This window comes from Aspergillus luchuensis, chromosome 4 (assembly GCF_016861625.1).
Source record: "Aspergillus luchuensis IFO 4308 DNA, chromosome 4, nearly complete sequence".
Classification (NCBI taxonomy): domain Eukaryota; kingdom Fungi; phylum Ascomycota; class Eurotiomycetes; order Eurotiales; family Aspergillaceae; genus Aspergillus; species Aspergillus luchuensis.
Window position 1 is genome coordinate 2,581,265 of NC_054852.1, and position 20,968 is coordinate 2,602,232.

General features: G+C 51.8%; 10 protein-coding genes across 10 annotated transcripts; 3 read left to right on the forward strand and 7 right to left on the reverse strand.

The window, feature by feature from the left end:
- Positions 1-61: 61 nt before the first annotated feature.
- AKAW2_40905S (zinc-dependent alcohol dehydrogenase) lies at positions 62-1,635 on the forward strand (the record flags this gene model as incomplete). The annotated part of the gene is made up of 10 exons (XM_041689285.1): positions 62-210; positions 293-378; positions 429-477; positions 541-622; positions 679-700; positions 756-836; positions 886-985; positions 1,033-1,083; positions 1,129-1,195; positions 1,246-1,635. The coding sequence occupies 10 exons, from the start codon at positions 62-64 to the stop codon at positions 1,633-1,635; spliced, it is 1,077 nt and encodes a 358-aa protein (XP_041542985.1).
- Positions 1,636-1,806: 171 nt separating this feature from the next.
- AKAW2_40906A (cutinase family protein) lies at positions 1,807-2,770 on the reverse strand (the record flags this gene model as incomplete). Its single annotated transcript, XM_041689286.1, has 3 exons — positions 1,807-2,167; positions 2,255-2,472; positions 2,576-2,770. The coding sequence occupies 3 exons, from the start codon at positions 2,768-2,770 to the stop codon at positions 1,807-1,809; spliced, it is 774 nt and encodes a 257-aa protein (XP_041542986.1).
- Positions 2,771-4,034: 1,264 nt separating this feature from the next.
- AKAW2_40907A (trehalose-6-phosphate synthase) lies at positions 4,035-5,628 on the reverse strand (the record flags this gene model as incomplete). Its single annotated transcript, XM_041689287.1, has 4 exons — positions 4,035-4,438; positions 4,487-4,863; positions 4,915-5,275; positions 5,352-5,628. The coding sequence occupies 4 exons, from the start codon at positions 5,626-5,628 to the stop codon at positions 4,035-4,037; spliced, it is 1,419 nt and encodes a 472-aa protein (XP_041542987.1).
- A 566-nt stretch (positions 5,629-6,194) lies between these two features.
- Positions 6,195-7,663, reverse strand: AKAW2_40908A (putative nuclear envelope protein Brr6; the record flags this gene model as incomplete). The annotated part of the gene is made up of 3 exons (XM_041689288.1): positions 6,195-6,533; positions 6,578-7,479; positions 7,549-7,663. The coding sequence occupies 3 exons, from the start codon at positions 7,661-7,663 to the stop codon at positions 6,195-6,197; spliced, it is 1,356 nt and encodes a 451-aa protein (XP_041542988.1).
- An 890-nt stretch (positions 7,664-8,553) lies between these two features.
- Positions 8,554-9,155, reverse strand: AKAW2_40909A (uncharacterized protein; the record flags this gene model as incomplete). The annotated part of the gene is made up of 2 exons (XM_041689289.1): positions 8,554-8,932; positions 8,980-9,155. The coding sequence occupies 2 exons, from the start codon at positions 9,153-9,155 to the stop codon at positions 8,554-8,556; spliced, it is 555 nt and encodes a 184-aa protein (XP_041542989.1).
- Positions 9,156-11,374: 2,219 nt separating this feature from the next.
- Positions 11,375-12,400, reverse strand: cwc26 (putative cell cycle control protein (Cwf26); the record flags this gene model as incomplete). Its single annotated transcript, XM_041689291.1, has 1 exon — positions 11,375-12,400. One exon carries the CDS (start codon positions 12,398-12,400, stop codon positions 11,375-11,377), a length of 1,026 nt encoding a protein of 341 aa, XP_041542990.1.
- Positions 12,401-12,664: 264 nt separating this feature from the next.
- AKAW2_40911S (MGMT family protein) lies at positions 12,665-13,246 on the forward strand (the record flags this gene model as incomplete). The annotated part of the gene is made up of 3 exons (XM_041689292.1): positions 12,665-12,779; positions 12,861-12,987; positions 13,060-13,246. 3 exons carry the CDS (start codon positions 12,665-12,667, stop codon positions 13,244-13,246), a joined length of 429 nt encoding a protein of 142 aa, XP_041542991.1.
- Positions 13,247-13,674: 428 nt separating this feature from the next.
- On the reverse strand, positions 13,675-15,714 carry DSK1 (SRPK family serine/threonine-protein kinase; the record flags this gene model as incomplete). The annotated part of the gene is made up of 3 exons (XM_041689293.1): positions 13,675-14,112; positions 14,164-15,367; positions 15,512-15,714. The coding sequence occupies 3 exons, from the start codon at positions 15,712-15,714 to the stop codon at positions 13,675-13,677; spliced, it is 1,845 nt and encodes a 614-aa protein (XP_041542992.1).
- A 2,004-nt stretch (positions 15,715-17,718) lies between these two features.
- Positions 17,719-18,867, forward strand: AKAW2_40914S (metallophosphatase domain-containing protein; the record flags this gene model as incomplete). Its single annotated transcript, XM_041689294.1, has 1 exon — positions 17,719-18,867. The coding sequence occupies one exon, from the start codon at positions 17,719-17,721 to the stop codon at positions 18,865-18,867; it is 1,149 nt and encodes a 382-aa protein (XP_041542993.1).
- Positions 18,868-19,292: 425 nt separating this feature from the next.
- On the reverse strand, positions 19,293-20,905 carry CYB2 (L-lactate dehydrogenase (cytochrome); the record flags this gene model as incomplete). The annotated part of the gene is made up of 3 exons (XM_041689295.1): positions 19,293-20,372; positions 20,429-20,742; positions 20,797-20,905. The coding sequence occupies 3 exons, from the start codon at positions 20,903-20,905 to the stop codon at positions 19,293-19,295; spliced, it is 1,503 nt and encodes a 500-aa protein (XP_041542994.1).
- Positions 20,906-20,968: the final 63 nt, after the last annotated feature.

The window sequence follows — 20,968 nt, forward strand, 5'->3', positions numbered from 1 at the left end:
TTCTCTATCTTCCACATTCCTTGTTTCCTCCCTTCCATACTATTTTTGCTTTCTGTATACAATGTCACCAACATCCGTACCAACCCACCAAACCGCCGCCTGCGTCGACAATCCCAGTCCGGGCGCGACCCTCACTATCCGCCATGATATTCCCGTTCCGGTGCCGGGAGCGGGGGAGGTTTTGGTCAAGTTGGAGTATACGGGGTTTTGGTAGGGAGCCAGCCAGACACAGAATGAATCTGGTTTATCATTAAGATGTCAATATGCTGATGGGCTGTGCTTCACTGGATAGTCATTCCGATCTGCATAACATTAATGGGGACTTGGTCATGACGACGAATGTGCCGGGGCATGAGGGGGTGGGGAGGGTTGTGAGAGGTGAGAATGTTGAATGCGATTATGATGTGAGTTGCGGCTGATGGGTGTAGTTGGTCCTGATACTCCGGTTGAGATGATGGGGAGGAGAGTTGGTGTTAAGTATATTATCCCGGTTTATACGTCGGTGCTTTGATGGGATGAACTAATGAGGTGTCTATCTAGATGGCTGTATAAGACTTGCATGAAGTGTCCGACGTGCAAGGTGCAGTATACGAATTGTCGGAATCAGGATAATTCGGGGAGAGTGAGTTTCCTTACACTGATTTTTATTCATGATGAAGCTAACGGCAGTGATGGTAGAACGTTCCTGGGACATTTCAACGTGAGATATCTGTTATCCCATATGAAGAGGATATCTTCAGCTTATACTGGTATAGAATACGTCGTCTCTCCTGCGAACTTCGTCTCGCTTATTCCAGAGGATCTGAACCCCGAAGCTGTCGCGCCATTGCTATGTGGTGCGTTCTATTCTCATTCTCTCAGCAAGATAACAACTAACAGGTTCAGCCGGCCTCACTATGTACGGCGCACTCAGCAAGGTAGAAAAGCTATATGAAAAAGGAGATTGGGTGGTTATTATGGGTGCAGGTGGTGGACTGGGCCATTTGTATGTCTTCCGTGCCGATATCACGGACAATACTGATAGGTGTATAGGGGTCTTCAAATCGGCAAAGAGATGGGATACAAGATGATTGCAGTAGACAGGTAAGTTCCTCCCCATTCTTGCCAGGCAGCACTAACATCTCTCAGCCCATCCAAGAAAGACCTCTGTCTCGCATCCGGTGCATCCGCCTTTTTTGACTTCAAAGATGACAACGTACATCCCCTCCCTTTTCCGTCTTTACATATATACTAATGCCTAACCAGTTAATCCAAAACATCCAATCCCTAACCGACGGAGTAGGCGCCCACGCCGCCCTCATCGTCGTCGGATCCGAAAAAGCCTACGAGCAAGGCGTTGCTCTTCTCCGCCCACTCGGCACACTCGTATGCGTGGGCTTTCCCCGTCCGGACTTCCATGTGCCTGTGGCACCGCACCACTGCGTGGATAATGGGCTGCGGATCCTCGGTAGCGCGGTGGGCACAGAGACAGAAATGCAGGAATTGTTGGAAATGGCGAGAGCAGGGAAAGTATCGACGCATTACGAGGTGTTCGATCTCGAGCAGATTAATGATGTCGTGGCGAAGATGAGACGGTATGCGGTGAGTGGGAGGGCAGTGTTGCGGATTCCGGAGGCAGCTGTTGCGAGAATATAAGTAACTGTACAGTAGATGTTAAATGTACTCGATAGTACGTATAGTATATACCAAATCTTATTCCAGTTAGGTACAACATAACTAGTCAATAGTATCAACTAACCAAACAACACCTGACCCAGGATACTCAGTATCTCCACTCATCTCACCCCAATTCACTCAGTCACTCACTTAAAGCCCTCCAAAAAACGACGCCAACCCACCCGCCGCCGACGAGCTACTCGCCGCATCCGAGCTAGAACTAGTAGAAGTACTAGTACTCGTCGACGACTGAACCTTCTCGGCCAAAAAGCTCGCCGCATCACCCGCATCCATCCCATACGTCAAATGCATAGCGGTAACAATCAACGTATCATCACAGACGAGATCACCCACAGCACAATAAACCTTGACATCATCCTTGGGGTAGTTGGGGATCTGTCCATGGTCTTGCACGTTTCTCGTGAACCCGAAGAGAACAACTCCCTTAATTTGATCTCTCACTGTCGAGCTGACTTCTTGGACGGCGTTGTCGATTACGGCGCTTCCTTGACTATACCCCATCCCCAGATATATCAGCATATGTTCTTTTTCTTAACCTTCTGTGGGAGATAGATAGATAGATAGGGAAGGAATGTACCTATAACCACCCGCCACAATCTTCGTATTAGGACACTTGGAATTCGCCTCCTCGAACATCTGCTTCGCGGCAGAGATACTCCCCGGATCAGTGTTCTGGGGCAGCGCATTCTGCACCAGTCCGGCGCTGTATTGTCCGCCGACACCCTGACAGGCGACTTTGTCGGATCCGAGTTTGGATTTCAAGCTGTCGCAGAGGGGAGGGCCGATTACGGTGCCCTATACCATTATTATTATATTAGCCTTATTTCAACTTTCTTTGTCATCGGAGGTAGCATTTCCTCCTTCGGAATTGTGATATGGGGTAGGTAGGTGGCATTACCATATTCCCCAACTCAGTCGACCCTCTCGCAAAGATCAACGTCACATCCTTGCAGCTGCCCTGCTCGAGTTCGTTGGCTGTAGAGCCCGTGCCGAATTGGCGTGCGTAGAGGGATCCAGGGTCGGATGCTAGTGGGGTGGAGATGGCCAGGGTGGCTAGGGAGGCGGTTAGGAGGAGGGATTTGAGGGGGGCCATTGTTATTCTTTTTTTGTTTTGTTTTGAGAAAAAGAAGAATTAATGTGTGTGTGCTGCGCTGCAGACTTGGTGAATAGAAATTAGGGTAGTAGTTGGTAAAGAAGGCGTGAGAATGAAAGAGTGGACTGAGTCTGAGTCTGAGTCTGTCTGGGTGTGTGTGTCTGGGGGATCTACTACATACTTATATACAGCTAACCATTCTATGGATCAATTACTACACTTACTACTAGTAAGTTCTACTAAGTGAAAATAAGAAGATTCCGAGGTTAGTCTCTCTCCCTCCAGAATACTCCGTATACCTCGTGCTGGGCAAGACAAGACAGGGCAAGCAGGGTCCGACGCAAAAATGAGTCGAAATGAAACAGAACTAACTACCTAACTAGACTAGTAGATAGACCCTTTTACACAGTATTCCACTATCTAACGAACTAGCAAGTATACCCCGGGCTCAACAGTGGGAAAACTGTTTCAGGGGATCGGCCGATTTTCTACGCTGGGAATAGTTCCCCGGAAAAACCAGGGTTCACACTTCACAGGCATCCCATCCATCCGTATCAGTTAGGGTTCCTCCGGAGTTCATCCGACGTCCGTCCGTTCATCCAACTAGATATCCAATCCAATCCAGGGACCACGGAAGGGTCCTGTTACAGGTTGGGTGGTTGGTTTGCCTTGGGCAGGTATGTGTGGGTGATTAATTAACCTGTAGCGGGTGGCTTTTCCACTGTAAACTCAATTTCTATCTTAAGTTCTTAACCCTCGTATTCTTGTTGATGGTATAGGCATCCACGTTCACGATCAATACGACCGTTGTTTTGGTTTAGTTGGGTGGTAAAGCTTGTCGGTTTGATCTGGTTTTTGGGTCGAGCGTGTCTTTGCCGAGGTTGGATGGGGGGATCGTCAGGGACGGAATTTGTTGACTGTGACTGATTGTTTGTGGTTGTGGTGGTTATCTAGGAAAAGGTTCTTCTGGAATGCCGTCTTTTTCTTCCGAAAGGATGATCAATATTTGGTTTCGGGTGGAGAGGGTCTTTCACTAGGATTAACAGACCATCAATCAATTAGAATCATGATCATGATCACGTCGGATGTCTACAAAACTAGGTTGATTGAAACATGCCGTGTCTATCGTCTTCTCAATTTGTGATCTTGTGCTATCCACTACATGTTAATAATCTTCTAGTCCTGCCATTTTCCGGATAGCCCGGAAGGTCCTCAACGTGCCGTGTGCATTTTCAACGGTCTCTGACACCATCCGCGTCAGGGCTCATTCCCCGCCGTCCACATGCTTGGTCAATGTCTCGATGAAAGACTCGCCCCATTTCGCACTAGTGTTTGTCTCGATAAAGTGTCGCAACGTTTCATATCGACTCTTGCGATCCTCGTCATTCATCGTGACCGCTTGATGAATCGCATCAACCATCTCCGACATATTTGCCGGATGGAAAGTAATACATCCCTCCTTCATGAAAGACGCCGCGCCGGCAAACTCGGATAGCAGGAGCACTCCATGTCGCTGCGCCTGGCATGCAACGTACTCGAACGAAACCAGGTTCATCCCATCCCGCGTCGAGGTCAGTAAGCAGGCATCGGCAACCGAGTACAAGGCCGTCAGTTCGCTGAAGTTGACGGACCGGTGCATGTAGATCAATGGACAGCCATCGGCGGTAGCTAGACTCATCAGCACCAGTAGACAATATCGAAGCATAGGTCACTTACAATGCTTGCCGTTAATCCTCCCAGCCATCGTACTCAACTCCGTCTCTAGATCCTGATACTCCTTCACATCCTCTCGACTCGGCACCGCCACCTGAATAAGCACCACCTTATTGCTCAGCTCCGGATACTGATCCAAGAAAGCATCATAGCCCTTCAACTTCTGGTCCAGTCCCTTGATATAATCCAGCCGATCCACCCCAACAATAACCTTCATCCCCGAATACCTGCGCTGCAACTCCCTTATGCGGTTCTGTACTTCCTCATTCTGCAGCGCATCCGTAAACTTCTGCGGATCGATGCCGACGATGAACTTCTCCGCAACCACCTCATGCCCCTCATACTCCAACGTCCCTGACTCTTTCACCTTCGCATCAGCCCTAATACATTTTGTCAGCACATCCCCATACCCTAAGAGGAACACAACCTACAGAGTCTCCGCGCAAAGCACAAAATTCCTCTTATACTCATCCGTATGAAATCCAATCACATCACTCGCCAGCAACCCCCTCAACAACTCCTTCTGCACCGGCAGACCCCGCCAGAAATCACCCGCCGGGAACGGCGTATGCAGCGAGAACCCAATCGCGCAATTCTTCCCCGCCAGACGATCCCTCAACAGCCGCGGCAGCAGCATAAGATGGTAATCATGCACCCAAATCAACGACCCCGGCTTAGCTGCCTCGGCGATCGTATCGGCAAAGATCTCGTTCACTCGTTGGTAAGCTTCCCAGGGACCGTCTTCGAAGTTAATGCCGGATTGGTAGTGCAGGATAGGCCAAAGGATGGCATCTAAACCAGAGAAAGAAATATTAGCATACACTTCTTATCATCTTAGGCGGTATAAAAAAGCTGGGTAATATCGCACTCGAAAAGTTATTATAGTGATTATTCGCCAACTCATTATCCAAGAAAATCGGCACAGCGTTATGCTCATCCAAGCTCTGGCGAATTTGTCCCTGTTCCTTTTCATCGGTCACGTCGATACCTGGCCAACCGAACCAGCTGAAGGTCGTCGTTTTAGTCAATCCTGATAGGGATGTGACAAGACCTCCACTGGAAAGGGAGGATTCGTATCCCCCGTCGACCTTTTTCAGCGACAGAGGGAGACGGTTCGAAACGACGATGAGGTTGCGCTTTGTCATACTGGGCTGATTCGTAGCAAATCAACGCGATCAATGGGGAAAAAAAATTAATTGCAATGTTTCGAGCTGCATGTTGCGCTGAGCAGGGCGCGATAGGTTTGTATAATAATGTCTCTCGGACGGAATAGCAATACGTCAGCATGAGGGCACGACTCAGGCCCGCGCACGGGTGGCAGAGGGGCACCCAAAGAGTCAAATGGATGCCTTATTTCAACCCCCCTGGAGGGGCACCCTGTATATTTCATGTCTGGTCCGTGGGCTGATCTCCGCTACTAATGCAACGATGTTGCGATCTTGCCTGGTTATGTTGGATGTGTCAAGCTGGGCCGACGCGGTGGCTGGTGATCATCCAGTCGTGGCCGACGTCATTGTTGGTCATCTGACCCTATAGAAACATAGTATAGTAAAATGGGGATTACGGCCAGTAGGTGACAGCATGGTCAATGTTATTACGTATATACACGAACAGTAAAAATCCAATCAACTCCAGTCCAGTCTTTTCGTCCGCCCAATGCAGTGCCTGTGCAACTCCGTCTCCCGCTGATGCCACAATGTGTAGGATATGCCTACCTCATCCGCTTGGATGGACTCGGCGTACGCATACGAGATTCCCGCTCGCGGGTCCGCTCAGACACAAAGTCTTTGGTTGTGGCCTGCTCCAGCATGAGTGGCGCGTCCGGCTTCTCGAACCCAGTAGCCCCCTGATTCGGCGCTCCCATGTATCCAATGGAGTTATGTTGGTAGGGGTATTGAGGCGGCGCAAGCGACGGGTGATGCTGTGCGGACGACTGTCGAGAATAGCTAGGGGGCGCAGAGTAATCGTGTTGGTTGAGACGGTTTCTGAAAGAACGGAAGGACCAGTTGCTGACAACGGTGACGGTCGAAATCGTAGCAAGGAAAAACATCTACAATATTAGCCGATAACTTGCTTTGGGGAGGGTAAACCTACAATCGCCTTCCAGCTGATAGGGTCGATAAAGCTGTTGATGATTACAGCCATCGTATGCGCCGACACCTTAGCCCGCCCGACCTTGGCCGGATCCCGGTTCATGCATCGCTCCCAGTTTTCACACACGCTTTCCAAGGCCGGCAGTCTATCCCCTCCTGCGCATCGATTGTCGACGTAACTCTTCGCGCATGCCGCCATTTCAGCCAGGATCGTATCTGACACCTCCTCGGCCGCCTGCTCGAATTCTGCCCGGATCGCTGACACAAACCCAAAGACCACATATACCGCAAGCGAGAACAACGACAGGTTCACCACCAACTGCGCCCACCAAGAAAGAATGCTAGGGACATTCGGATGTGCTTCCAGGAGGGCAAAGAAATCTGAGAATGAAGTCAGACGTGATCCCGTTTGAGTCGTCTCCGGCTGGCCTGGTCCCGGCTTCTGTCTTTGCTTGGTTGGCTTGAGCTCACTGCTGCTTGGTCGGTCACTCTCATCGTCACTGTCCCTTCGTAGTTGTAGATCCAGCGCCTTGTCCCTCCGCCGTCTCTTCTGCACCCGTCGTGCCAACGCGTTGGAGTAGTGGCTCACGCGGGGTATCTCGCCGCGCCCCGGGCTCGGCGCAAACCGTCCGTACATGCTGAACAGCGAGTTCCGATGGGCTTTTGGTTGCTCGGGGGTATCTTCGTTGTCGGCATGTTCGGGGGAAGACATGTTCTCAGCGCCGGACGAGAAGTCGACATCGAATTTGCGAGGCGTCATAAATGCCGACTGATTGAAGAACGGCTTCGGAGTCGCGGGGGGTTGCTGCGTCTTGGTCTGGGAGAAGAGGAAGGGCTGGGAGTTGGGCTCTCGCAGAGCGGGCATCGTTTTCTTCTCTGGCGAATCGAAAATGCTATGAGGGCCTGTGGAGGAGCTTGTTAGGCGCCAAAAAACAAATGTTTGTCTCCAAGAGAGCTGCATCCAAGACCCACGTTTCTTCTGATTGTCATGCTGCATGCTGAGCTGGTAAAAGGGCGAGGTCACATCTCCGGGGGCCCTTGTCTGCCATTCAAAGTCCATCGGACTCTCCGCCGTTCGTTTATCCATCTTGAGGATGGGGACGACGAAGTGAATGAAGAATGAAGATGGTTGGTGGAGATGGAGTGGTTGTGACGACAATGAAGGGTGATGAGAAGGAAGATCGGAGATGCGGACTTTTCCGATTCCTGTCTTTTTTTGTTTTGGTAAACAATCCAGACTCGCCGCCGAGCAACGACTGGAGTCCCATATGCCACCCGTGGCAGTCGCAGTGATATACACGATCTTCCTTTTGTTTTATAGATAGTTTATTTAATGTGGGCTTAATGTAATGAAGTTGATATCCAAGTGTTATTAAATTGCATGCGGCTGCAGACAGTGCTGGACTGTGACGTGCAGCAATCGCCCAGATGCACCTCACGGTCGCAGTTGTCCTATTAATAGCCTGACAGTCAGTAATTATGATCGCCACTTGAATGAATGGCTGGCTACTTCCATTCGAACAGCACAATTAAGGGACTAATCCAATTAGCACAATGGCATGGCATTTGCGGGGGGCCATCACCCCGGACTCCCGTTGCGACTCGTCGGTCGCGCCCGCTTAACCTTTGATTCCCCACCAGACTCCCCTCATCCTTTGAGAAGTGTTCACTAAATGTTGTTTCTATCATGATAAACATGATTTTCCATTGCTGGGATAGTATATTCGGTCTAAGCAATACTACAGTGGGGATCATTAATGAACGCTGAGAAACAGAAAGAGGACAAGCAACCCCGGACTTCCTCCGCGTGTCGATCACAACAGAACGAGTGACTGGAAGCAGGCGCGAAGTGATGTACAACATGCAGAAATGTCAAAATGAATCAGTGATCAGTCTGTGTCCAACGCCAGAATCAAGGACTGTGGATAGGGATATCGACGCCAAAAGCACAAATGAGAAGAGGGAGCAACAGACGTGTCATAGCTTGATCCGATCGACCAGCTCAAAGTCATCGTCGTCAGCCATGTAGCCCAGGGCAGTCTCACCCTCATAAGAGATCATCTCGTACTCCTTGACAATCCGCTCTGTCTCCTTCGTCTCGAACTTCTCGACAGCCTTGCTCACAGCATCAGAGAGTATAGTCTGGCCCGCCACATCATAGTCACGCAGCGTATCCTTCCCCTCAGCATCATCGATAATCTTCTCCGCCGCGGCAGGGTCATCGATATCATCGCTGGAAGAATCCGACGTTCCACTGTCGAGAGCCTCACGGACGTCAGCGCGCAGGGCGATCTTGGCGTCGCTGAGATGATGGTTGGTTTCAGCCTTTCGCTGGAACCGCATCTGGCGTGTCAAGCTAGCGGCTGTCAGCGTCATTTCTAGTTGTCAGGCACGGAAACATACGTTGTGTAATGAGTCGCTGGCAACCTCGGCCTAGCCTTGTGCAAGACATGAGAGTGGACAGCTTGGCTATAACGAGGCAGGGTAGAACGGCTGCCGTACGCCCACTTGGCCTTGTGGTCGTGAGCCCTTTTGGCCTCGACGCCAGCACGACGGATATCAAGCAAGGTGTCAGACATGACTGGGAGGACGGTTGGGTGTCGACGGATGCGGGAGAAGATAGTCTCAGATATATACACGGAATAGGTAAACCACACTCGGGGTGATGGGTGGCGCTTGCCTCTGTTATTGAGGGATGTCTGGAACAGGGGGAATATAAAGCCAGGAAACTGAGGCGAGAGCGGTGGACAAAAGACTGAATACTAAGGCAGGCCCGCGAACCAAAAATCTCCGATAAACAATAAACAAGAGAGGTTACAGGGCGTCTTTGGTCTGAGTCATAAAGAGGCCCCGGCTGGGCTTCCAGTCATCGACGACCCGAGGATGTCGAGCGGCAAATGCACACAGTAGACTCTCACAAAGATGGGGAATGAGTAATAAAGAGTTCCGACAAGGAGACCCTTCTCTGAGTTAGTCGAGAAGAGGACAGAAAAGAGGCAACAAAGTGACACCTTGGGGGTGAGCTCGTCATCCAGGGGAAGACATAACTACTACTATCTCCAACCGCACGCGCTCCGAGGGGGGAAGACTAAATAGGCAGCACGGGGTCCGCGCGAGGCGATGCTGATTATGGCAGGTCATCTGTTGGAAATCATCTATCGTCATCGTAGCCTGTAGCCTGTAACCTACTAGCTATTAACTAATCCAAGGAAAAAAGACTATCTCTACTATCGGAGGGGGTGGGAAATCAGCTATCAATCCGGCGCGGCAGTTACTACTAGACTATCCCCCCTGGATTGTTATCGTTGCTGCTGCTGCTGCTGCTGCTGCTGCCGATCCCCCGAGCGCCACTCCTCGACCCACGGTTTAGCGCCCCCTCAGTCTACTTCTCACTAAGTAGTTCAATCGATTCCCGAGGTTAAACGCGCAAGATACCAGAATTCCAGCCTCTGGGAAAGTTGGAACTTGCCGGTGGTTCTTTCTTCCAAGGCTGAATGGGAAAGGAGGATCCCTCCAACAATAGGGCCAACTGCATGAGATGTGATCCACTGCCTCAGGCACGTTGTGGTCGATCTGGAACGTCACTTGTCAAGGATGGCACGGTAATTGATTGCCATGCTGAATGGATCGGTTCCTCTGGATCGGAGTCTCTGTCTGGGACAAGGAAAATGCGGCCGTAAATCAAACCCTGCATCTGCCAATCGCCTCTGCTCGTGGTTACCCGTGACATTTCCTGTTATCGCTGGGCTTGTCCTGCTGAGCGGGTGATCCCATGCTCCGAAGCCATCTGCGATCTGACCGTAGTTAGTGTGGGCAGCTGACTTGATGGCTGCGCCAGTCACTTGCGATGGATGTAATGTGATGTATGCAGCTTAGTTAATGAGATTGTGACATCAGCTGGAATGTTGTTTGCTGGATGTACAAAAGAAATACTTCCTGTCTGGTAGTTGGCTTGGCTCGTATTGCTGAACATCCTAATGATTATTGTGCATTGTGTTAGGTAATTATCTCCTTTGTGTCGATATTCAACTTTCATTAATGCCATGTATAATACTGGCAAATGTCTACTGGTAATAATGCACATACAAGGCTATGTCCCTCTACAGAGTACCTAGTAGATGTCGTAATACCATCCCTGCTAAGACATACTAATATGAGACACAGCCTCGAGATCTAGACTGCAGTACCCCACTCTCAGCCTGGCAGGAACAAATTGAGTCATAGCCTGGCGTCTAGAGCAGATCCCAAAACATCCCCCGACTTCTATGACACTTACCTACCATAGTAGGATACATCAAAGTAACCTACCAAGGAATACTATGCCTTCCTAGTAGTCCACAGCCTTGTGGATTGATGGTGTTATAAACGCTACTTGGCATGTGTCATAATCCAGAGCTATGTTGGACAAACTGCAAGTTGAGGCAATATCATTATGATTCATACTCTCGCAGTTATTGGCTGGGCTATCGTCCTGATAATCTCAACATGCATTAGGGGCGGCTAGGTTTACAGTATAGAGCACCAATATAGCCGAGGTATATCGTCAGATCACGTCTTTTCAACCCTCTCTTGTTTCGTGTGGTGTCAAAGGTAGTATATACCAAACACAATTACTTCAGGCATAACATTCGAGATCGAGCCTCTATACCAGAGAACATGAATATCAATCATAGTAAACGAAACAATATATTTTCCCGGCAAAACACCACCATGCAATCCATAATACTATCCATCCAGCGTCCAGCACCAGATGCCAATCCCAAAGTACAAAGCAACACCATACCATAATACAAATACACTACTCATCCATCTGCCACTGATAATCCAGCGCCTCCAACCTCCCCTTCCGATTCCTAGCCAAAAACCACTCCTTCTCAAACCCATTCCCCCGATCCACCCCATCCCACCGATGTCCAGGACGAATGCCATACCGATTCGGCGCAAACCCTCCCTTATACAACGGCTTGCCCGTCCGACTCGTCCCTCCCTCCTTAACACTCGTCAAGAACTGCGCGGCCGGATCATTCCACCTCAACTTCCCCTTCAACTCATCATTCAGCTCTTCATCCTCCGCCGTCCTCGCCAACGGCATAGCCCTCACATCCCTCAACTGCTGCTTCCTCTCCTCCCTCTCCCTCCTCTGCACATCTCCCATCAGCGCCTCCTTGGCCTCCTCCTCCTTCGCCTTCTTCTCCTCCTCCGCCCGTCTCGCCTCCGCCCTCTTCAACGCCACATTAATAATCCGTCCACTCGCATCACGATAAATCGTCTCCTGCGCTTTCTCCCCCAACGCTGACTCCTTATACTTCGCCGCATCCGCCTTCTTCTTCCTCTCCTGCGCAGCGACCATCGCCGCCGTTTGCGCCGCCGTCTGTAATCCCGCCCGCGCCCCGGACTCCATCTTCACCCCTCCCTCTTCCTCATCATCTTCCTCCATCCCCTCCACAACCGGCGCATCATCATCATCACCACCCCCTTGTTCACGCCGCCGTTCCTCCCTCTCCGCTATCGCATCCGCTAATATCTTATCCGCCGCGTCTTGCTCAGTAGTACCCGGTGTAAGAGTCTTCCACCCGGAGGTCTTCTTCCGTCGGAACTCGCCCGTCCGAGCGCCACTGACTATTGACGGCGCGTCCTCGTCATCACCAAGGAGATTGTTGCCCGCGGAGCGGAGATCAGGCGGGTCGTCGTCGGCGATGATGAGACCGGTGGGAGTGGAGTCGGTGGGTTTGGAGCTGTTCTTCCTGCGTTTCTTCTTAGGACGGTCGGGTGCGGGGTCCGCGTTTAGGTAGTTTTTCGCGAGGTAGTCTGCTAGGGAGGACATTTTGTAGTGTGTATGTGGAATTTGGTTGGTTGGTAGGTAGGTAGGTAAGTGACGGAGTAAGTTGTAGTAGTAGTAAGTTGAAAGGTCGGTATCTGATAATCGGACGAGGGATTTTCCGGGTAAGCTAGCTAACAGCAACTAACTTACCCCAGTGATGTAGTTTATGCCTTAGGCAGTAAATATTATTATACGATCTACACATTCTCTCTCCCCAACACCACACCTATATATACCTCATAATAGAATAATGAAATAGCAAAAAAGATGCCCCGCACCGACGAAGCCGACCACTTCATCAACGCCGTCTACTCCGCCGTACAAGAGATCCCTCGCGGAAGAGTAACAACCTACGGCCATATCGCGACGTTATTAGGATATCGTATGATCCCACATCCCCCTAAACATAAGTATACCCCTATACAAAACTAACAAATATTCTATCATTTCTGGGGAAATTAAGCGAAGCGCCCCCGCCAAGTAGGAATCAGCCTGAAACATCTCCCCGCCGCAGAAACAGACAATTACTTCCATTCGGGGAATGTGCCGTGGCAGAGGGTTATTAATTCTAAGGGGATGATTTCGCATCGGTTTGTCGTACCCCTTATTTTTATTGGGGAGGGTGATTGTGTAATGGCGATACTAATATGTGTGTACTGTAGAGAGCCAGGGAGTGCGGAGCGACAGGCGGAAGCGTTACGCGGGGAAGGGGTGGAGGTGGAGGAGGATAGTATGGGGGAGTGGTATGTGGATTTTGGACGGTATGGGTGGTTTCCGGATGTTTTGCCGAGTGAAATTAGTGATGATGAGGGTGTTGAGGATCATTATAGTGGTGAGGGTGGTAGGTAGGCTACGCAGATGGATTCTCAGTGAACAGTGACTTTCATTCATGCACACAGTATCTACAGTTCCCCTCGGATAGATCCCATTTTCGGCCCATGCTTCCCCCCATCAGATCAGCAGTGGGAGCATGTATCAAACATGGCACCAGACACGGACAAGGAAATAAGTAGGATAGGATGGTAAGCTCGCGACTCTATAAGTGGAAAAGTTGAGAGAAATCGGACAGAAAGAGAAAAGGTCGGGGAGGGCAGTGCGCATGCAAGCATCATGTTCAAGGCAATCATAAACATCCAGTGAACGGGCCAACGCAGCCAAAAAGAAATGGTAGTAGAGTATAAAGAGGTCCGCCGCACGGTAACAGAAACAAGGAAACTCGTCACCCGACTCGGCTGACGCTTGTGGTCAGGAGTCCTCATGCCTAAATGTACTTTTGTTTATCTCCGTTTCACTTCCATCGCCCATCCGTCAATGCCCTCGCCGCGGCTGCCGGGCGTTATGCCCAGATCAATCCCGTCCATACCGGGTGTATCCCGCATCCATTCATGGGATGCCATGCCGCCGGCATTGGCGCGCCGCTCCGGGGACACTTCGAGCATGGGCAGCAGGAACTCGCTGATGCGCATGCTTTCCTCGACCGAGAAATGATACTTCTCCCGCAGCACATCCGGCAGGGCCCAGTGGCGTAACCGGTGGATGTTGCGCAGTTCGCCTTTGCGGTTGAAAATCTCCTGCGACCACTTGCCCGAGAGACAGAGAGACTTCGGGAACGGTCCCAGAAGCTCAATGATCTGCGCGATGTGATCGTCGTCTTTACCATACTTGGTACCTGATTGCGGATCGAAAAGATAGTCGCCAGTGATGAGTTCGAATACCTGCAGCAATTGATTAGATTCTACACGACTGACCGGGTTTATCGGACATACCATGCAAGCCATACTCCAAATATCTGTGCTCGCGCCCCATTTCGAGCCCAGGATCACTTCAGGCGAACGGTACTGTCGCGTTTGGATGTCGTTGGTGAAATGATGGCCGACCCAGCAGGCATTGCCCAAATCGGCAATTTTCACGGAGATTATATCACATTCCGGCTCTTGCTCTTCGCTCGACTGAGACTTGTCGAGCGAAATGCCCGATACCTCCCGTTCCAGCAAATCACTGTAATCATTAGCCATATCCCTCAGGCAAGAGAGGATAACATACGCAGTCTTTTCCCGTTGCTTCTGCTTCTCATCATCGTCCTTGATTCCGAGCATCTCCTTCATCGATGTACTTTCTGCATTGGGAGTCACTAGACCAGTCAGCAAGTTCGTAGCAATGATGAGGCGACGGTACATACCAGACGACTCGCTGACCATCTGACTAAGACTGCTGTGGGAGTTTTGCGAACTGTGCTTAAAGTCGAAGCTGGTATTGAGCGGACTCGGCAGCGGTTGACTCCCAGTGATCAGGGTCCGGCGCCGTCGCCGACCATTGCGATTGTCTTCCTTCTGCTCCTTCTTCGCCTCTTCTTTGACGTATGTCTTCACGATCTGCTCCACGTCGCCGATCTCGATCAGCACGTTCTCCGGCTTCAGATCCGTGTGGATGATACCACATTCCCGATGAAGGTAGTCCAATCCAAGCAGCACTTGTTTTGTGATCTGTTTCACCAAGGCCATGGGAATACCGCGGTGGTTCCATCGCTTGATCAACCCGAGCAAATTTTCTCCCAGCACTTCAAACACCATACACACATGGACTCCGTTGGGGCCCTTGTGCTCAAACGAGTCCAGCAGACTGACGACATGTTTGCGACCGGGGTGAGCGGGTTTGGCTTGGACGATGCGGTTCAACAGCTTGATTTCATCGATGGCGGTTTCGGTGTAGTGGGCAGCGGAACGGACGACCTTGAGGGCGACATGCTTCCCAGTTGTGGTATCGCGGGACAACCAGACAGTCGAAAAGTGACCCCACCCTAGCTTGCGCACGACCACATATCGACCATTGTTGTAGGTTTCACCGACGGAGACCGGGTGGTAACCACCCTTGCAGTAGTCTTCCGAATCCTCTTCCTCTGCGGTGGTCTCGAGTTCTTCGCCAGAGGATGAAGAGGACGAGCGCGATGGTGGGACGCCGTATGCGGGAACCCTGCCACTCATGGCGGTTAGAAAGAATCAGGATGTGGCGGGGGAAAACCAAAAGAAAGAGAAAGGCGGGAGAGAGGGAGCAAAGAAAACACGGGCAAGCAGGGAAAAGGAATCTAGAAAAAGAAAGAAAGGGTAAAAGCCATACCCCTCAGTAGTGGTGGAGGATGTGGTGGTGGTGGTCGCTGGGTCGACTCCAAGCGTGGCGGCTTCGTTGGTGACGATCGGCTTTAAGTCGGTCCCTTTTCTTCTCTTCTTACCGCCATTGCCATTGGTAGCGGAGGCAGCGACACTACTCGCCATTTGCTTCCCTTTATTGAGAACGGCCTTGGTGATATCAACCCCATCCATGATGCCAAAGAATAGCGACCGATCGGATCGGAAAGTAAGTTGGGGGTCAAAAAAAGGGAGATGCAGAGCCGAAGGAGTGGATGGCGGGCGTCTCGTAGCGACAGGATTCAGCTGGAGTAAGTAAATGCAGTTGGTGGTGGTGGCCGGCGGCGGCGACAGCGGAGGAGAAGGCGGGTTGGCGCTGGACTGGTTTGGTTTGGCCGGCTTTTGGTTGTGCGAATCTGAGGGGTTGGTTTGGGTTCAGCAGCGCCCACAAAAACGCCAATGCCAGAAGCAGCAGCAGACACTCACCTGAGGAGGGGGAATCGGGGATAAGAGTATAGGAGATTGTGCACCGGGAGGATGGTGGTGGTGTTCACAATCGAGTAATTTCAAAGAATGGCCAACATGGACTCCAGAACATGGAAATGAAAGCCTAATACTACTATGAAACCAGTGCAGATGACTGGGGCTGGGCGGATGACGCAAACGATATAGACGGGGCGATTGAACACGATGGATGGAGCAGGAAGAGCAATGCAACGAGGGGCTGATCACTACTCGTAGATCCGGTAAATCTCACAACCCTTGAATTTCACCCAGTTGGAAGTCCAAAGGGAGGATAGAGGAAAGGACCACAGGAATGGATAGTAGAAGGGACGTGAAAGATCGATGATGGAGATCGACAAGGAATGTCCGCAAGCGTAGATGGAAGAGAAGAAGACGAAGAAGAGTTAGTTGTTGACCACCCACGCATGTGGCAAATCATGAATGGGCTATGGATCGATTCACCCGGTTGGGCCTGAGTAAAGTCTTCAGGCTCGAGTTTATACATCGGTCAACGTTGGGGGACCTCATGCTTTTTGGAAGAGATGCTCTTTGGGCTGGACAATGGACTTGAACCGTTGAAAGGGACAAAACAGTGTCATCCGAGGGATAGATGGATGGAGGGCAAGGGCAAGGAGGAGAGAGGTTTCATTGTCTGTCTACATCCCCAGCCCGGGCTACGGTGTAATAAACGGGTACGGAAACAGAGACAAGACACTACTACAACCCGCACTTCGTCCTACATGGATTCAGGCACCTTGATGACACTTTCAAACATGAAGGAGTATGCGCGTGGCATGGATGCGATCGAGGGAAAAACGTGGAGCAGCAGTCTGGGGGGAATTTACCGATGCTGGAAGGGATAGCGACCGGCATGAGACACGAGCAAGAGGCAAAGTACCATCAATCAATCAATCAATCCTCTGTGTCTGACTGGAGTGGGACACAGGATCTAGACTTGATGTCACTTTCACGGCCCAGTGGATAAGCGTCCGATCGCCTTGCTCCAGCCGAGTCCCGGAGGAGGAAAGACAGGAAGATGCGAGACTACTTGCTTAGTGTCCGTCTTGTCCAGCTTTCTTTTGCGGAGTCGATGATTCATTTTGCTGGCTCGGTCGTCTTTTTCTGTCTTTCTGTCTTTTTCTGTTCCCCCGCCGTCTTGCACGTGATGTCCCCTTGCACCTGACTTCAACCCATCCGACTCGATGGCCTGAAACTGATTCAGGAAACATCCATAATAACATCCTGCCCTGTGGTACTACAAAACGAGACTAAGACTTGTATACTACCGTCTGAGACACTGATAACGCGTCACCGCTGGGGCCATATCTTACTCCATATTTTTTGTAGGGAATTCGATAAGACAAGATATTATTATTAAAAAGATACTATTGCAGGAACTATCCCATTACTTTGTAAACTGTACCTGGGAAATACCCACTACCACCCAATCGATCCCAGGCAAATTGGCTGTACCAGTGCAAATGCTCTGATTGGTGCCGGCAACTCCCCACCTCCGCCCAGCAGCGCATGAATCCACGTTAAGCTGCTTCAATCACCTGAACCTATGCCAACAATCACCACCACCACCACCACTACTTACTACTATGGAATAACCACATACTATTCCTCTCTCCTCCTCTCCTCCTTCACCTATACTTCCTCCCTCCTCCCTCCTAATACCAAAACAACTCCACCATGTCCACCCCCTTCCATCGCCGTTCTTTCCCCGACTACTTCCTCTCATCACCTCTAGCAACTCTCATCTATCCTCTCCATCAACTCCTCAACCACCTCCGCGGTCCTCCTCACCTCCCACCCCCAAACGCCCGTCCCATCCGCGTTGTCTGCATCTCCGACACCCACACCCTCGAATACCCCGACATCCCCGACGGCGATCTCCTCATCCACGCCGGCGACCTCTGCAACGATGGCAGCGCCCGCGAAATCCAAGCCGCCGTGAACTGGCTGCGCAGTCTCCCTCACCCGCATAAAGTCGTCATCTGCGGCAACCACGACAGCTACTTCGACCCGCGATCGCGTCTCCCCGAAGACCGCAGCGATGCCTCACCTCAAAACACTTCCTCCTCCACATACGCCACCATCTCCTCCTCAACCGCCTCCCTCCGCTCCCTAGACGACTACCTAACCGACGACCCTCATCCCCGCATCGACTGGGGCGACAACGACGACATCCACTACCTCCAACACTCCTCCATCACCCTCACCTTCCCACCTACCACCACCACCAGCACCTCAAGCATATCGAGCACCACCCCCCTCCGCCCCCGCACCCTAACCATCTACGGCGCGCCCCAAATCCCCGCCATCGTGCCCTTCGGCCCCGAACACGCCTTCACCTACCCCCCACACCACGACGCCTGGTCCAACACCATCCCCCTCTCCACCGACATCCTCGTCACCCACACACCCCCACAATCACGCCTCGACCTCTCCCCCGTCTACTCCGCCGGCTGCCCGTTCCTCCTCTCCGAACTCTGGCGCGTGCGCCCCGCCCTGCACGTCTTCGGCCACGTGCACGCCGCGTACGGCATCGAGCGCGTCTTCTACGATGAGGCCCAGCGCGCGTGGGAGCGACTCTGCGCGTCGAGGAAATCCCGCGCCCGTCTGTCGAGGTTCCGCTCCCTGTTCGGGTTCCTCCGGGATCTGTTCGATCTCTCGGGCTTGGTGGATTCGGCAAGAGTGGTGATGTATGGTGTTTTGGGGGTGGTTTGGGCCAGGGTCTGGGGTGGGGAGAATAGGGATGCGGGGTGGGTGGTTAATGCGGCTTGCATGTATAGAGATTCTGGGGTGTTGAGGAATAAGCCGCAGGTTGTGGTTTTGTAGGTTGGTTGGTCCATCACTGGTTTGAGTGGTTTGGTGGGGGTAATGGGATATGGTATTATTTCCATGTCGACATGTCAATTTCCTTGTATATAGGGAAAAGTCTAGAAGTGAGAGGGTGGGGTCTGTGGTTGCAGTAACTGATGAGAAAGGATGCAGAGGGATGATGGTACCTATTGTAAATAATTGCCGGATTAGGCTCGGCCGACTTAAGAGAATCATTCCAAGATGCTGGTTTCATGAATACGAATGTCTTACTACTACTATAATTTCCATATGCAAACAAACCCAAAAATGTACAGTCTTGTTTATAGGCTAAAACGGGGGGTATATAGTATATACACAAAATGCAGTGATGTATATGTATCAACTCTGCAATGAAAAAAAAACAAGAAACTCGAAAACACACAAATGCTCTATGCAAACAATCACAGCTTCGCCTTCTCGCTGAACCGAGGCGCCTGGAGAGGATCATAAGCACCCGAGGTGAGAGTATCCGACGGCACAGTGGCATGATGACCGCCCACCAGGCCCCGCACGTCAACCAGACTCGGGTTCAATTCGTCGATCTTGGTGGCGCCGATCAGGCGCATGTTCATCTCCATCTCATCCTTGAGGAGCTGCATGGCGCGTTCCACGCCGGGCTGGCCGTACGCCGACATGGCGTACAGGAAGGGGCGGCCAATGCCCACGCCCTTGGCGCCGAGGCAGAGGGCCTTGAGCATATCGGTGGCACGACGGATCCCGCCGTCGATGTAGATCTCGATCTTGTTCTCCCAGCCGCGCTCGCGGAGGATGGGCATGACCTCGGCGAGGACTTCGATGGCGGAGCGGGCAAACTCGAGCTGGCGACCGCCGTGGTTGGAGAGGACGACACCCTGCACGCCCATTTCAACGGCGCGGAGGACGTCCTCGACGCACTGGACACCCTTGAGGAGGATGGGCATCTTGGTGATGGATTGGAACCAGGGGATGTCCTTCCAGGACAGAGCGGGGTCGATGAAGGAGGAGATGGCGCGGGCGGCGCCCTGGGAGCGGTCGACGGAGCTACCGCCGCTGGCCTGTACGTTGGAGCCGACGTCGGAGAACTTGGACCGCATGTCCTTCTCACGACGGCCGAGTTGAGGGGCATCGACGGTGATGAAGAGACCCTTGCAGCCGCGGGCTTCGGCGTGCTGGACAATGCGCTTGGTAATGTTGCGGTCCTTGTTCACGTAGAGCTGGAGCCATTGGACCTGGTCGCCCTGGCGGGCATCGACGATCTCGTCGAAGGAGCAGGAGGCCAATGTGGGAATCATCTGGATGACATCGTGGGAGTGTGCGGCACGGGTGAGCACAACTTCACCCTCCGGGTTGCCCAGCTTTCCGAGGGCGGTTGCGGTCACGTAGAAAGGCACTGATACCTTGGTACCGAGCATGGTTGTGGAGAAATCGACGTGCTCGACGTCAACGAGAACTCGGGGGCGGAACCAAATCTTGTGAAAGGCAGAGTGGTTTTCCCGCATAGTCTAGATAGGCTTGTGGTTAGGATATGCTGGTGGAGGACGAATGAGACATGACCTACAATTTCGTCGTCTGCACCGCTAGAGTAGTAGGCCCATGCGGTCTTCTTCATCACGCTGCGGGCAACGGTCTCAAAGTCCATCAGGTTGTAGCAAGCCGCCAAGGAAGGCATGCACTTGATGCGCTCCTGGCGCGCCTCCTCCTCGGGATCGGCAGTCTTCTCCTCTTGTTCAACGGTGGTCATGTCAACTTCACCGAGATGCTTGGAAGAATCGAGGTATTTGTCGAGGGTATCGGGCGGGTGGATGGGGTCGAACTCCTCGGTCGCATCCTTGCCGGCATACTTGAGGATAATCTTTTGGCCACCCGGGTGCTCTGGATAATGTCAGTAACAGAGACATATAGTAGTGGTGAGGACTATCTACATACCTGGCAGAAATTCGGTCACATCGTAGGCCTTTCCATGGACAATGACCCAGCACGAGTCCTTGGAGTTGTGTTCGGCGACAGCAGCGCCTGTGAGCTTGCCTTTACTCATAGTGGCGTGGTAGGGTGGGATGGAGGTGATCGGAGAGGCAGAAGATTGAGGGGAGAAAAGAGA